Source organism: Delphinus delphis, chromosome 3 (assembly GCF_949987515.2).
Source record: "Delphinus delphis chromosome 3, mDelDel1.2, whole genome shotgun sequence".
NCBI classification, from domain to species: Eukaryota; Metazoa; Chordata; class Mammalia; order Artiodactyla; family Delphinidae; genus Delphinus; species Delphinus delphis.
Window position 1 is genome coordinate 60,312,124 of NC_082685.1, and position 17,807 is coordinate 60,329,930.

Consider the following 17,807-nt stretch of genomic DNA (forward strand, 5'->3'; position numbering starts at 1 on the left):
AGAATCAATTGGTTCACCAGTGTTCTTGAGAGCAACCTTAGGTAAATACTAGTGGTTGTAAGCAGAGAAGGCAGACACTGTAATTTAATGAGTTGTGAGGAGTAGCCTCCTCATTTTTGACCCTCTGCCCTTAGCACACAGTAGATAGAAAGAGGGAGGATGTTTACATCCTACATAGGTACAAGCATTTCCCCTGGGGTCATGGATCTGATGGCCAGATACAGGCACACGATTTCATGTAGGGACTACGCACAGAGAATAGCCAGTACATACAGTCCCTTAGGAAAACCAGACATTGCACATACTAGACAAAGACTATAAATCAGCTACTTTAAACATTCAGAGAACTAAGGGAAATCATGTATAAAAAAGTAAAGTATGAGAACAATGTTTCACCAAATAGAGAATTTCAATAAAGAACAGAAATTATATGTAAAAGAACCAAATAAGAATTCTAGAGTTGGAAAACACAATTACTAAAATAAAACATTCTCTTCTGCTCAACAGAAGATTTGATCAGGGAGAAGAAAGAATCAGGAAACTTGAAGATATGTCAATTGAGATGATCCAATCTAAGAAACAGAAAGAAAAAAGAATGAAGAAAAATGAACAGAGGCTTAGAGACCTGTGGGGAACCCCCAAGAATACCAATATATGCATAATGGAAGTCCCAGAAGGACAGGAGAGAGAGAGAAAGGGGCAGAAAGAATATTTAAAGAAATAATAACTGAGGGACTTCCCTGGTGGTGCAGTGGTTAAGAATCCGCCTGCCAATGCAGGAGACACAGGTTCGAGTCCTGGTCCAGGAAGATCCCACATGCTGAGGAGCAACTAAGCCAGTGCGCCACAACTACTGAGCCTGTGCTCTAGAGCTCATGAGCCACAACTACTGAGCCCTCATGCCAGAACTACTGAAGCCCATGTGCATAGAGCCCATGCTCTGCAACAAGAGAAGCCACCACAATGAGAACCCTGTGCATCGCAACAAAGAGCAGCCCCCGCTCACCACAACTAGAGGAAGCCTGCACGCAGCAACAAAGACCCAGCACAGCCAAAAACTAAAAAATAAAATTAATTAATTAAAAAAAAGAAATAATAACTGAAAACTTCTCAAATTTGATGAAAAACATTAATCTACACAACCAAGAAGCTCAGCAAAATCCAGGTAAGATAAACTGAAAAACTCAAAGATTGGACACATCATAACCAACCTTTCAAAAGACAAAGCCAAAAACAGATTCTTGAAAGCAAGAATTCTTTCAAGAAAGAAGGAATTCTTCACATACAATTCTTCACATACAATTCTTCACATACAATTCTCAAAGAGGTTAACAGCTGATTTTATCATCAGAAATCATGGCAGCCAGAGGCAGTGGTATGACATATAAGAAAAATACTGCCAAGTACTGAAAGACAAAAACTGCCAACCAAGAATTCTGTATCTGTATCTGGCAAAATTATCCTTCAAAAAATGAAGAAGTTAAGACATTCCTAGGTAAACAAAAACTGAGAGAATTTGTTGCTAGCAGATCTGCTCTATAGGAAATGCAAAGGAACTCCTTCAGGCTGAAATCAAAGGACACCTGAGAGTAACTTGAATCTCCATGAAAAAATAAAGAGTACTGGTAAAAGTAACTATCAATACATAGGTAAAGAAAGCAATAATTACAAATCTGTATGTTGATGACATACAATGTATAAAGGTATAATTTATATGACAAAGCACGAAGGAGTAGGGAAAGAATGAAGCCATATAGGGACAAAGTTTCTGTACACTATTGCAGTTAATTTGGTATTAATCTGAACTAGATTGTTGTAAATTAATTTATAATCACCAGGGGAACCACTAAGGAAATAACTCAAAAATATATAGTAAAAGAAATGACAAGGAAATTATACAGTACAATAGAAAATATTTACTGAACGCAAAAGGCAGTAAATAGATGAATAAAAAGACTTTTTTCAGATTAAATGACCTTGTATATAGAAAATTCTAAGGACTTCATCAAAAAAAACCTGTAAGAGCTAATAAACTTATTTGGCAAGATCACAGGATACAAGATATATATACAAAAAGCAGTTGTGTTTCTATACATTAGGAATGAACATCTGAAAATGAAATTAAGAAAGCAATTTCATTTACAATAGCGTCAAAAAGAATAAAATACTTAGTGATACATTTAACAAATGAAGGTGGCAAGACAGGTACCCTGAAACCATAAAACTTATTCAAAGAAATTAAAGAGGACCTAAATAAATGGAAAGACATCCCATGTTCAAGGACTGTAAGACTTTATAACGCTAAAAAGGCAATAATCCCCAAATTGATCTACAGATTCAACTCAATCTCTCAAAATTTCAACTGTATTTCAATTTTTTTCAGAAACTGACAAGATGATTCTAAAATTAATATGGAAATACAAAGGATCCAGAGTAACCAAAACAATTTGGAAAAAGAAAAGCTGGAAGACTCATACTTCCAGATTTCAATATTTACTATAAAGCTACAAATCAAGTCTGTGTGATACTTCCATGGGATATGCATATAGATCAACGAAATAGAATTGAGAGTCCAGAATGGCCAAATGAATTCTGACAAGGGTTCCAAGAAAATTAAACGGGGGAAATAATTGTCTTTTTAATAAATAATGCTGAGAGAACTATCTGCATACAAAAGAAAAATGAATTTGGACCATCTACTTCATACCATATAAAAAAATTAACTCGAAATAGATAAACCTAAATGCAAGAAATAAAACTATAACATTCTTAGAATAAAACATAGGCATAAATCTTCATGACCTTGGATTAGATAATGGTTTCTTAGATATGATATCTAAAGTACAAGCAGCCAAAGGGGAAAAAAAAGATACATTTAACTTCATTAAAACTAAAAACTTCTATGCTTCAAAGCACTATCAAGAAAATGAAAAGACAACACACATGGGAAAAAATATTTGCAAATCATCTATCTCACAAAGATCTTGTGTCCAGAATATATAAAGAACTCTTACAACTCAAGAAAAGAAAGATAAATAATCCAATTAAAAGCTGGGCAAAGGGGCTTCCCTGGTGACGCAGTGGTTGAGAGTCCGCCTGCCAATGCAGGGGACACGGGTTTGTGCCCCGACCTGGGAAGATCCCACATGCCGCAGAGCAGCTAGGCCCGTGAGCCATGGCCGCTGAGCCTGTGCGTCCGGAGCCTGTGCTCCGCAACGGGAGAGGCCACAACAGTGAGAGGCCCGCGTACCGCAAAAAAAAATAAATAAATAAAACTGGGCAAAGGATTTAAATAGACATTTAACAGACGAAGAAAATATACAAAAGGGTAATAAGCACATGAAAAGATGTCCAACTTCCTTGGTTATGAGAGAAATGCAAGTCAAAACCACTATTAGATACTACTTTACATCCACTAGAATAGCTATAATTAAAAAGATAGATAATAACAAGGGTTGGTGAGGATGTAGAGAAACTGGAACTTTTAAACATTGCTGGTGGGAATGTAAACTGATGTAGCCACTTTGGAAAACCATTTAACAGTTCCTCTAAAAGTTAAACACAGAGATACCATATGACCCAGCAATCCCACTCCTAGGTATACACCCAAGAGAACTGAAAATATATGTCCACACAAAAACTTGTACATGAATGTTCATAGCAGCATTATTCATAATAGCCCAAAGTGGAGACAATCCAACTGTCCATCAACTGATGAATGGATAAACAAAATGTAGTATATTCATTCAATGAAATATCATCCAGTCATAAAAAGAAATATAGCACTCACATATGGTAAAACATGGACAAACCTTGAAAACATTATGCTAAGTGAAAGAAGCCAGACATGAAAGATCACATATCCTATGATTTCATTTACACGAAATGTCCAAAACAGGCATGACCATGGAGTGAAAAAGTAGACTAAGAGTTGCCAGGGGCTGGGGAAAGTAGGGAATGAGGAGTGACTGCTAATGTGTCAGGTTTTTCAGTCTGGGGTGATGAAAATGTTCTAGAATTAGTGGTAATGGGTGTATGATTTGGGGAATATACTAAAACCCACTGAATTATATATTTTAAAAGGGTGAATGTTAAGATATGTGAATGAAATCTCAATTTAAAAAAGATCAAGTATGTTAGCAGATATAAAAACACATTATATTTATATGTATATAAATATATACAAAAGTATACTGTTGTTATGCCTCTTCCTTTTGCCCCATTTCCAAATCCTAAAGAAATACTGACAACCTGTGTCACCATGTTTATCCTGTGCGTTTTTGTGTTACCTGGCCCACCTCCAGATACTCCTGGTTGAAAAACATGGGCCGAGGGAGCCAGAAAGGGAATCAAGGAGCCAGATGTTTATGGGCCCGTTTGGTGTCACTGAAGGCAGAAACATTTTCTAGTCCATTTTATCGCAGAAAAGGAAAGAGACTTCAGACGGACCACGAAGTTGGTTGGAAAAGCCCTTAAAATTCTTTACCTCTTTTTGCTCTCATTCTACATTCATCAAACCACTTTCCCAAGGGTTTTAACACCAAGAAGGGAGCATATCCTCCCATTAGAGAGGAATCATCTCCATTGAAAATCATCTATGTGTCTGTCTGTCTAGCTATCATTTATCTATCTATCTATCTATCTATCTATCTATCTACCTATCTATCTCTGTGTGCATTTGGCTTCCTGTAACTTGAGGAACTTGAATCACTCTCCCTGCGTCTAAGTCTTAGACAATGAAAAAACTAAGGGCCAGACTCTGGATTAAGGTAAATTCACCTCAATCAAGGGATAAACAGATTTTAATCTATATGCTAACTGACCGGGCTGGCACCATGATCTTGGACTTCCAGACTCTAGAACTGTAAGAGAGATTTCTGCTGTTTATGAGCAACCCCGTCTATGGGGATCTGTACAGCAGCCTGAACAGACCAAGACGAACACAAAATATTAACATATCAGAATCAATTTGTTCATAAACTCCCGCAATTTGGCCAGTATTATCACTTTGATATTTCAGCACAAGTTCACTACCTACCTCGTCAGAAGCAGAAGACAGTTACAGAGAAGCAGAGACAAGACAGGAGGAAACAACTGAGCCTTGCAACTGGGTGAGCTCTTACATTCCTTTATCTCAAGCTTTTCTAACAAAAGATGAGAATGATGTGCTGAAAGTAACTTTTAGTAAATCTCAATATAGGAAAAATAGTTTTATCACCACTGCCTTCAAATTTGAATTATAGCCAGTTTTGAATTTCTCCTCATCCTGAGCCTCCCTTCCTTTGGTGAAAGTGCTAAGAAAAGTAAAATGGTCAAGGCATGAGGCCTGGGGTGGGGCAGTGGAGGTGGCAGGAGGTGGGGGTGGGTAAGAGAGAAATGTGAGATCAACTTACAATGCTGAGAGTTGACTACTTCTCGCAAGAGTTAAATGCCCGTCAGTAATTGTAGCCCAGTAAGAATGTGTACTTCCACATGTATTTCTTTATGAAGTATAGCTCAGAGAAGATAAAGGTCTCCTTCAAAGTTGCCTACTGGGCTTCCCTGGTGGCGCAGTGGTTAAGAATCCGCCTGCCAATGCAGGGGACACGGGTTCGAGCCCTGGTCCGGGAAGAGCCCACATGCCGCGGAGCAACTAAGCCCATGCGCCACAACTACTGAGCCTGTGCTCTGCAATGAGAAGCCACCTCAACGAGAAGCCTGTGCACCGCAACAAAGAGTAGCTCCCGCTCGCCGCAGCTAGAGAAAGCCTGCACGCAGCAACGAAGACCCAACACAGCCAAACATAAATAAATTAATTTAAAAAGCTGTCTATTAACAGATAACTGTTTCTAGTCAAAAGATCTCTAATATATAGCAACCATCTGATCATTCCTCACAATCACTGATTATACACAAAGAACAATGGCAGTGCTTTCTGGCCCTGGGATTCTACTCCAAAATGGACATCTGCCAGCCTTATTCAGAACAAATGTTCTGTTAGCTAGCTTATATCTGCTTTAACTCCCTTACTATTTCCTTAGACACAATGGAGTTTAATTATTGTGTTCAAAAATACTGAGAGCTGGTGATTTTCTAATGTAAATTAAGGAATATAGTCCGGGTTTAATATGCTAATGCCCATCGTGATGTTTTTAAACCTGTCAGTAATCACCTAGACAAATTTAGTTCAACATGTTCTAAATTCTAGTTACAAACAAAATATTGGGTATACCTCAGATCACAGTTTTGCAACCTTGGCACAATTAACATTTGGGGCCAGATAATTCTTTGTCGTGGGGTCTGTTCTGTGCCTGGTAGGATGTTTTGCAGTACCCCTGGCCTCTATCCACTATGTTCCAACAACACCCCTGTAGCTGTGACAACCAAACATATCTCTAGACATTGCCAAATTCCCTAAGGGACAAAACCATCCGGGGTAAGAATCAATGCTCTGGATAAATGACAGATGCCTCAGAGAGAATGTCTTTAGACGATTCTAACACAGCAAAACTTCCCCACTTCCCCATAGGTTTGAATCCCAGATCTGCTACTTCCTCCCTGTATGATCTTGAGTGAATTGACCTACTCAAGCTGTGCCTTTGTTTTCTCCTCTGGGAAATGGGAATTACAATAGTACCTACAACTCAAAGGCGTAAATAAAATGATCCACTTAGCAAACAGCAAGCACTCAGTAACTGCGGGCTGCCGTTATTGCTACTGTTAATATTTTCATCCCAATTTCAGCTTTTCGAGGTCCTCACTCTGCAATCAGTGAGCTAGGGCTCTTAGGATATTCAGCTGGAAATTAAGATTCTGACTGAGGGACAGTTGCTCTTTGGAACAAGCAATATGATGCAGGTGGTAAAATATGGATTTTGGAGAAAACTGGGATCTAATTCTCATTTCCTTGGGATTTTCAAATCTCACACTTCCCACCTTCACGAACATTATCCTCAAAATAGGGCTGGTAGTAACATCATCAACACCGTGTGTGAAAATTAATGACGAAGCCTGTATTTTTAAAACTGCTCTGAAAATTACTGCAACGTGGAGCTGGTGGCCGTGAAAATGCTGCTCCCAGGGCCTCCCCTAGGGAGCGTAATTGACCAAGGTCCCCAGCTTCTGTGCTTTGAAATCAACACCTCACTTGCACCAAAGACCATGCCTCCACCTGGCTGCTCCCCACCAATGACTGCATCGGAGGGAGGATACTAAGGTAGGCCCGTTCCTGGGAGACACGGCCCTCCTCTGTCCTCGGCTCTAGTGAGAATGAAATAAGATAAGCAGTGAGCAGAGTGCCTGACACGTACGCTGCACTACACAGTGCACGGCACTAGAGTTCAAAACACCAGCCCAATTCCATATGTTAATTCCTCACTTTTGTTCTTAGAGATCCCAAGAAAGAAAAAGCATATTTGGACTTAATAGTATCACCTTATGGTTTGTGATACTGTTGCCAGACACCATCCCACAAATCCACACATTTATACATTTTATGTGAATGTGTTTGATTTTACATTTTGATGGATTAAAATACATACATGTTTAAACCAAATAGAACGCAACCCAAAGGAAAAAAAAAACAATTTGGATTTGCTGGCACTGTTTTTCCTCTAGTATAGAGACTCAAGTTCTTTGATATAGTAAATGCATAGGCAGTCCGCACTTTACACATGAGGTGCCTCCTTGAGAGACTGTGTGAAGTAAGAAGTGGAATATACTCTAACTGGTATTGTTTAGTTACTGCTACTTAACATACCATCCCAGAACTCACCCGCTTCAAATGACAACCAGTTATTCTTGCTCACACATTTGTGGGGCGTGCTAGGCTGGCTTCAGGGGGCTGACTTGGCTAGGGTGACTGCTCCAACGTGACCTGCATTCTCTTCCTGAGGCCAGCAGGTGAGTCTGGGAACGCTCTCCTCACAGCGATGGCAGAACACAAGAAGGCAAATGGAAAGACACAGACCCTGTAGGACTCAGGCTCTACGGACACATTGCCACTTCTGCTTCGTTTTATTGGTCAAAGCAAGTCATATCACTGAACTACAAATCGAAGGTCGGGAAAGCTCCTCTGCCCCCAGTGAGACACAGCAAGGGCATTGATGCAGGGAGGGGTGAAGAACTAGGGCCACAATCTCAGTCTCCTGCAGACCCTGACAAATTACTTAAATAGGGATGTTTCCATAGAAAATTCCAGGGCCTCAATTAATATTAAGCATAAAAAGGCGAAGGTGCTAATACATGTTTGGAATATACAGAAAAGTAAAGAGAATAATATAACAAATACCCATGTATTGACCTTCAGTAATTAATAAATTAACGTTTTAACATAGTTGCTTCTGATCTTTTTCTTCTTTATAAAGTATTTTAGAGTTTAAGCACTTTGCATATCCTTCCACAATTCTATTTCCCTCCCTCGTCAGAGGCAGCTATTATCCTAGAGTTAGTTTGTGCACATTTTTGTATTTTTACTATACATGCAGCTATTCACAAAGATAATACACTTGCTTTCAAAATTTAGTAAGTAGTTAAGTTTAATTCTGTGTATAACATTTTAAAAGTAGCTTTTTTATTCACAAGTGTTCAACAGTAGATCTAGCTGTTTTAAAACATACAGACTGCCTTCATTTGAACTGTTAAATTATATTCCAAATGTTATTATTATACTCCATTGTATGACGATATCCTAAGTCATCTTTTCCTCTACTTATGGATACTTTGGATGTTGTTCATTTTGTAACATTGTTACAAACAAGCAAACATTTAAAGGAAAAAAATATAATTTTATCAAAATAGTAAAATTATTTGCAAACATTACACATATGAAACTGAACTGATGATCCAAAAAAACCCAAGGGATATATACTAAAGAATATGTTCTAGAGGGTCATACATTATTAATGGTCTTTTCTGAAATACGTCCTACCCAGGAAATGAAAGGTAGATCTTCTAGAAGAGAGTACTAAGCATTCAATGTTTCACGGGATATTCTCCCACCAGTCACAGCCCAGGAAAGAGTCACTCCTCACCCAGCCTTATCACTTTCTGTTAATATTTAGTCAGCATTTCCAATAAAGTTAACTCCCTCAGAACAAAAGCTTTTCCATAGGTCCTGCATGTGAGCCAAAGAGCTACCCATGGAATATCAGAACCTGATTCCCCCCGTTCTCGTATTTGTTTTGTGTGTCTCATAACAAAGATATGAGAGATGCAGCATTCTAAGGCTAAATAGCTAGAAAATACGAATTCAAACTTGAGTATTCTTCCAAGAGAGCATAGGGGCAATCCTAAGTATCAGAGGAAGAAGCATCCTAAGGGAGACCAAAGGCAAATGTTTTCCCCGGGAGTCCTCCTTCTGGCTGGTTTGATTTCACCCGGTAAGTCAAAACTACAATTTTACAATCTTGGCTGACTTTTGAAAACTGATTTCAAGGATAGATTTAAAAGTCATTAACATCATAATCACAACAGAAACTTGTCTATTTGGTTATTAAAAGTGGAACAGGAAGGATACACGGGGGAGAGGGGTGGTCCTCAATGATTTCCACCTGAATGTTCTGTTTCTTTCATGAGAGAAATAGAAAAGTCTTTCCGTCTTAGTCTAGGACTTAATCGGAACAAAATTAGAAAATAAAGTTTGTATAAGAATCTGATTTATAAAACTCCTGATACAGAGACCAGTATGGATTAGGACAAGGGGAACTGCCACAGCACAAGAGAAAATGAATAAGTTAATAAACTGTCTAATATATGTCTCAATTCTGAAGGCTAAATATTAGTTGTCAAAGAGATCTGAAGCTTGGCTCCAAGGTATAAGACTTAAGAAACCCACCTTTTAGAGATCTATTCAAGAATATGCTTAATGGCCATATTCTGTAGCTTCTCTTCAAAGCACGTATATTAATGAATAGCAAAATATCTTTAAATAAAATCAACAACCAAATTAGCAGATTCTTGCTTTTACTTGTTTTGGTTAGTCTGTCCTGAAGTAAAAGGACGAGTTTCTTAACGCATCTCTCTGTGAACGTTAACAATTGGAAATCCAGGAAATTTAATTCAAATAAACATTTATCAAGTGCCTACTCTATTAAAGAGAAGTCGCACTAAAAATGAAGTTTGCACAAAATACACAAAGAGAGCCAGCGTGCTCCTCCATGTTTTACTGCTTCATAATTTTTTAAATAATTGTTTTACTCCCTTCCCCACTTTCTCTTCTCACTCCACTCTAGGCTAAATGAGTTTGACATGTTCTTATTTCTAAGAATCTCCTCTTCTATGTTTGCAAATATGAAAGAGATTTATTTCCTGTTAAATAAACTTTGCTATAGTGCAGCGTTTGCTTCTGCTTTAATTCAAACATTTTCTTGGATTTGATTATGAAGACTAGCAATAAAGAACATTTCAAAGTTACTAAAGTAACTAAAGAATTTCTAAAATTATTTGTTTGAGCCATGCTGTTTATTTTGTTTAACCTAAACATAGTGGTCCCCATACCAAGTCATGAGCAAAAAAAATTTGAAAAGTGCAATCTATACCACTGTTTAATGAATAATCTGAAACAAACTATAATGATAAAAGTAAATGCTTATAAAGAAACACACAAATACTCCACATGTCATAAAACAGACTTCCGTGACCAGGGGAAAAGCCCATTTTACAGCTGAATCAGGAGTTAAAGGAAGCCCACCCCTTAAACTACAGAAAAATTAGAGAGAAAGTATAGTGAAAACAGAATTTTTCAATCTACTGGGAGACACAAGGATAGTAGAGATTGGGAATATGTGGTCAGGAAATGTGCTTCTCCTGTTTCTCCTTTTTAGCACTGGCTGGGCCATGGGCTACTATATGTGCTGGCAAGTCTTCCAATGAGATCAGGACATGTGACAGGCACGGCTGTGGCCAGTACACGGCTCAAAGGTAACAGGGTTTCACACATAACCATATCCTCTTTGGGCTCGTAACCTCTTTGCTTAGTGTCCTTGCCCGAAGTTTCTTCAAGTGCTCACCATCTTCTCCCTTCCGACAGCAGGAAAATTCAGAGATATAACCAGTTACATTACCACGTGTGGAGCAACTTCCAAGAACAGGGCGTCAACTCTGCGCTCTGAATTAGGAACAGAGCATTGAACAAGGGCAAGAGAGAGGAGAGCAGTGTTTTCTCTCAATGTTTTCACACGTTGACTCATCTCACCTGGCTTTTCCAAGGTGGAAGCCAAACATTACTGTCCCATTTTATAGATGAGGAACTTGAACTGGGGCACCAAAGGGTTAAGGGACTTGCCAAACACAGTTGGAGGTGGTGAAGGCTGGACTAGAATTCAGGCTTTTGGATCCTCTTCCCATCAAACCATGGTGTTACTGACCCAGGCTCTGGGAGGTGAACAACTGAGGCTGGCCCTAAGCAGGTAATCTCTTCCAGACAGTGAGAGACACACATGTGAACTTTCAACAGTGCACAGTACTATCTTGGGAGTGCCACTTTCTGATGAAATAGCCATGTGTCCAACTGTATCACTGATCTCCATCCTAATCACAGAACAACTCTCACTCACACAGATACTACTTACAAAGCAACCTCACATACCTGGTATAGGGCTAAGAGACAGGACATAGGGGGAAATGGCCGCTGAATTGCCAAAATTAAGACTCAATTAGTTCATACCCTAAACTTTATGCACTTGACTCATACAATAACTTACTGGCTCCTCACCTGGAATCTGCTCAATGTTGCTTTACACATAATGCTAACAGTCCTAGTGAATCTGACTTTCAGGTAGACTATTAGAAGGGAGAAGAGGCTGGTGGAGAACTGGCATAGTGTCAACAGTGAGGACTGGTGGAGACGACAAGAAATCTCACAACCTGGGATCATTTTGTGTTTGTGCTCCACACACTTTAATAAATGCAGGAGGTATCACTCACTATATTAAAACCATACACAATAAATGATGTTTATAATGACTTATGGATCACTGGGAGAAAAATAAGACTAGGGTAACATATGATTTTTTATCATAGGTTCCCATAAAAAGTCATCTCTTTTCTAAGTGGTCTTGCAGGGGTCCAGATGCAGTTATCTATAAAATTTACTTACACGGATTGCCTCATTTCCCCAAAATGCCATATAATAATAATGGCTAACATTTTTAAAGGCTTCCTGTGTTTTACTATGTTAAACGTTTTAACCTTTATAACATCGTTATTACAACCTGCAGAGAAGGAGGTGAAAATTGGGTAAACAGAGTGAGGAAACCTGGGACATTCCAACACGTTCCAGCAGCTTCAACTTTTGATACCCTGGTCTGGGAACAGTGGGCTAACACCATGTTCCTGGGCAATAAAATTCCCAAGGCAGTTCCTCAGTCTGTTCATTCTTATTTACATCCTGGAAATCATAGGCTTCACCGGGGTGTGGATGTCTTGTGCTCGGATGGATCTACTGCGTATGCACCTTTCACCGGAATGACTGTGGGCCAGGAGAAACCTTATAAAAACAAAAATGCCATCAATAATGGTGTTCGGATCTCTGGAAGAGGTAAGGGGTGGTGTATATACCTGGAACACATACTGGAGATGTCTGATGCTTATTTATTTAATGCGTATTCTATACAAAGACGTTTCATTCTTCCTTCAAAGTGACAAAACCTAGGACCTAAAGGACAAAGGGTACCAAACTAAAGCAGCCCTTGCATTTTCAAAGATGTTCCACCACTTTCCCTGAAGTCATCTTCTTCATGCATACACTCCCCCCCTAACTCTATAGTTGACTGAAGGGCTTTCTTCCTGAGGCCCACGTGGCTTTGCTTAACAATCTACAAGCAAAATCACTTTCAGCATTGCGGTATTAACTGTAATGAACAGACGCTTTCATTCACCAAAATCCCACAATTCGAAAATGTTGGCATCTCTGCAAGAGTTGATGTGAACAATTTTCAAATGCTCTATGTTCTAGGTAAAGCTGGGCCTCCTGGTACTCCAGGTACTGGGCGTATTGTTTGGTTGTTTTAACTGGATTGACGTAGAACATACACACAGCAAAGTGCACAAAGCAAAAATGGCCAGCTCCGTGAATTGTCACAAAGTAAGCGCATCTGTGTAGCCTGTTGGTTACATCAGATCAAGAAAAAGGATATCAGCAACAGTTCAGAGACCCCTTGTGCTACCTTTTAGTCATAACTCCCAGCAAGGGTGATGACTATCCCACCACATACTAGTTTGCCTGTTTCTGAAAATGATTTAAATAGAATTAAACAGCATGCAGTCTTTCGAGTGGGGCTTCTTTCACTCCACGTAAGGTTTGTGAGATTCATTCATGTGTTTGCATGTAGTTTAAGTCCCTTCATCCTTATCGATGTAGAGCATTCCATTGTATGCATATATCTTCACCTATTTAATCATTCTTCTCTAAACGGACATCTGGGCAGTATCCAGTTTCAGGCGATTATGAAAATGCTGCTATGAACTTTCTGTACATTTCTTTTCATTAACATAAACATGCATTCCTGTTGGGAGTGGATCCGGAAGACACTCCTCTCACTAAGGCTGTGAGAAACACTTTGTGAGGGAGCCCACATCCTTGAGGAGCTATCTGGTGGCTATCCTCTCTAGGCCTGAAATGACAAAAGGAACTACTGCCATTGAATGGAGTCCACTTAGAAGCCAAGGCTGGCATGGTTATCCAACAGGGAGAAGAGCTGAAGCAGTAATCAGATACATCAGAAGCAGAGACCTGTGGCATTGTCTAGTTAATCATGGTGACCTAGAACTGAATACATGGGCAGCCTACTAAAGCCTTATTTGATTTGTATAAATGGAAACACTCTAGGTCTGATGAACAAAATTCTGACTTCAATCATGACAATACTGGGCCTCAAAACCTTCCTCCCGACACCATCCACCAATTCCCAGACTTGAGCCAGTTCACAGTCCCAGAGCCCCTTGAATGAAAGGGAGGCTGAGTCCTTCTGAGGAAGGGCCCTATTACAATGCCAGAAATTTATACTGTAACCCGTACTTCTAGCCATCCCCAAAAGGACCTGCAGCCTTTTAGCAGGCTGATTGTATACTGGGGAAGAAGAGACTCGCTCAAAACTGACAGTAATTCCTAAAGACCCAAGCCACTGTAGTCCATCAATCAGACTAGGGGCTTCTAGGGTCCGGTGATCAACATAGTTTTTTCCTAGGGTCCATCTTACAGTTGACCTAGTGCATCCACACATCCACCCTGTGGTAATTTCGCCAGTACCAGAATGCATAACTGGAATCAATATACTCAGCAACTGGCAGAACGCTGGAGGAGTGGAGTTGCTGGGTTACTTGGTGTATGTATCTGCAGTGCTAGAAGGTACTGCCACCCAGTTTCCCAAAGTAGTGGTACCAATTCACAGCCCCAACAGGAGTGTATGAAAGTTCCAGCTGCTCCGTACACAATACTTGGTGTTATCTAGCTACCTTTCTCATTTCAGCCATTCTGATGAGTATGTAACGGTATCTCACTTAAATTTAATTTGCATTTCCATGATGGCTAATGATACTGAGCCCCTTCTCATATTTATTGATAACATGGATATTGTCTTTCGCAAAGTGCCTATTCATGTATTCTGCCCTGGCTTTTTTGCCTTTTTCTTATTGGTATGTGGGAGCTTTTTGTGTCTTTTGGATATGAGTCCTTTGTCCAATATATGTATTGTAAGTATCTTCTCCCACTTTATGGGTTCCTTTTCACTTTTCTAGTGTTTTTTAATAAACAAAAATTCTTATTTTTAATGCAGTCCAATTTAGTAATATTTTCCCTTACCTTTGACGCATTTTTATTACCCGTTTAAGACACATTTGCCCACCCTAGTCATAAAGGTATTGTCCCTATATTTCTGTGTACAAGCTTTATTGCTTCATCGTTCATACTTAGATTTATAATCCATCTGGAATTGGTTTTTGTATAAGGAATGAGATAGGGATCAAAATTTCCCCCCACATTGACATCTGACTCAGTACCATTAACTTGCCAAGACCATTTTTTCCCTACCGCACGGCAGTATCTCTTGTCATAGATCAGGGTCTGAATATACATAGGTCTGTTTATGGTCCTTCTATTGTGTTTCACTGGCCAGTTTGTCAATCTTCCACAAATACTGCACTGTCTTAATTACCATAGCTTTAAAATACATCTTGATATAAATAGTATAAATCTTCCAACTTTGATCTTCTTTCAGATTGTCTTGGCAATTCTTGGGTTATTTGCATTACCAAATAAATTACAGAATCAGTTTGTCAATTTCCACCAAAAATCTTGCTGGGACTTTGGGTTTGCATTCATCATACAGGATCAAACTGAGAAGAACTGATATCTTAAAAGTAATGAAAGTCATCCAATCAATGAACTTGTTAAATCTTCCATTTATTTAGGTCTTCTTACACTGTTGTATTAGTAACTTAATTAGAGTTGTATTAGTATCAATGTAGAGGTCTTGCACATATTTTTGTTTAATATATGTATATAAAATGCAACTTATTAATTTTCCATAGATCTTCTATAGCAGTACTGTCCAACGGAAGTATAATAAAAGCCACATATGCAATCTTAACTTTTCAGTAATCATATTAAGTAAAAAGAAACAGTGAAATTAATTTTAACATATTTAACTTAATACCTCCAAATTATTATTTCAAAATGCAATTAATATAAAAATTAGTAATATTTTACTTTTTGGGGAGTACTGTCTTCAAAATCCAGTGTGTATCTTTTTTTTTTTTTTTTTTTGGCGGTACGTGGGCCTCTCACTGTTGTGGCCTCTCCCGTTGCGGAGCACAGGCTCTGGACGCGCAGGATCAGCGGCCACGGCTCACGGGCCCAGCCGCTCCGCGGCATGTGGGATCCTCCTGGACCGGGGCACGAACCCGCGTCCCCTGCATCGGCAGGCGGACTCTCAACCACTGCGCCACCAGGGAAGCCCCCAGTGTGTATCTTATACTTAAAGCACATCTAATTCAGATTAGCTATTTCAAGCACTGACTAGCCACATGTGGGTAGCAGCTACTGTGTTGGACAGGACAATTCTATAGCCTTACTTATGTTTTCTGCCCACTTGACCTGTTTTCACTGATGCAAGTGTGTTGAAGTCTTCTGTCACTACTGGGTTTCTATCCATATATCCTTGTACCTCCTGTATTCTCTCCTTTATATAGATGGTTTCTGTGTTATTTACTGCATGGATAATTATATCTTCATTGGATTTAGCATTATACATTGTCCTCCTTTGTCTTGTTTCAATGCGTTTTGGCCTGAATTTCACTATCCGGTAACAGGATCATAATCCTTTTTCCTTCCATTTACAGGGCAAATCTTTTCCAGTCCTGAATTTTTAGCCTTTTTCAATTACTGTTTTATTGTATAAGCACAGAATTGCATTTTGCTTTCCAAGCCAATAGGAAAATCTTTTTACTATATGAATTAACATTTATAGATACAACTCATATATTCGGTCCAAACACTGTCATTATTTTATGTTGTAATTATGGTATTATAATGGTATTATCTCTATTTCTCTATGTGATGGGTCTTCTTTGTTTTAAATTTTTCTTTTGATATTTAAAAAGATTTGTATTCGTGTGCCTGTTATTTCCATTTTTCTTAGTCTTTAAAGTCTAATAGTTTTATTGGAATCTGTCTTGGAGTTGACATCGTTCTGGGTCAATTTTCTCAGTTACCTGGTGTTTTGCTGCTATTCTTCAATGCCTTTTAAAATACTCATCTGAGTCCATTCTTCCTTAGGCATCTTGTAATTTTAATCTTCATTTCTGATATGATTCTGTCATTTTCTTCTACTCCCTCATTGAGTTTAATCAACCTTTTCTTTTTGTATTTTTTTATTCATTTCTGGCTTTTTTTTTCTTTTTTTTCTTTTACAATTTCTGATTCAAGGCTGCTAAAACCCAGGTAATGAATAATTTTACTACTTCTTTTCTTTTAGGTTTCTGTATTAAAGTGTTCTACATTAAGCCAATTAAATATAAAGGTTCTATCAAGAAGGGAGAAAAACTGGGCACTCTATTGCCCTTGCAGAAAGTTTATCCTGGCATACAATCTCACGTACACATTGAAAACTGTGACCTGAGTGATCCTACTGTGTACCTATAAATGGAAGACAAATAACCAGATCTTCTAAAGAGAGAGCCATCTTCTTAAACCTGGCTGCATATTCTGCTTTTCAAGCAACCTGTGTTCAAATAGAAACATGATGAATGCAAGAAAGAAAAAAGCACGTTGGTTTAAACTCATTGTCACTTTGATGTTTTGAGGGTCAATTAATCTCTCAGGTCTGACCTGTAATCTTTGGGATTTGGGGTGTCTTTTTTCTTAAAGATTACTCAGTCCTCAATACGTAAGATAAATAAACATATGAATTCAAACTGGTCCCACTAGCTTTCTGCTTCAAAATAAGAAAAAGCCTGAAGTGTTTTTAGGGTACAAGAATAGAGTGTTGTACAATGCTAGACACATAAACCTGACAAATATTAGGTGAATAAACTGGAGGCTTCTTTTGAGTTAAGGTAGTAAAGAATTTCAGCAATAGCCTTAGGTCTGTCAAAGTGCTTGGAGGGTGAGGGGTTTACACGGATAAGACAGAGTTGGCTGGTCTTTATAGCCACACATTCCCATGCTCTATCTAAGCAGTTGATCTTCCAGGTAATGAATGACAGCAGTCCAAGGTAATATGGAATATTCTAGATTTCAGAAAGACTGCATTACAGGGAGTACTAGAGAGAGAAAGAGGTCTATCCTAACCTGAGGTATCTCATGAAACCAAGTCAGTCAACCTCATCTA

The 17,807-nt window shown here is 38.8% G+C and overlaps 1 protein-coding gene across 1 annotated transcript; it reads left to right on the forward strand.

Moving 5' to 3' along the window:
* Window positions 1-9,095: 9,095 nt before the first annotated feature.
* LECT2 (leukocyte cell derived chemotaxin 2) lies at window positions 9,096-17,495 on the forward strand. The gene is made up of 4 exons (XM_060008796.1): window positions 9,096-9,359; window positions 10,803-10,899; window positions 12,381-12,517; window positions 16,953-17,495. The coding sequence occupies exons 1-4, from the start codon at window positions 9,314-9,316 to the stop codon at window positions 17,117-17,119; spliced, it is 447 nt and encodes a 148-aa protein (XP_059864779.1). The 5' UTR covers window positions 9,096-9,313; the 3' UTR covers window positions 17,120-17,495.
* The last annotated feature ends 312 nt before the right edge of the window (window positions 17,496-17,807 follow it).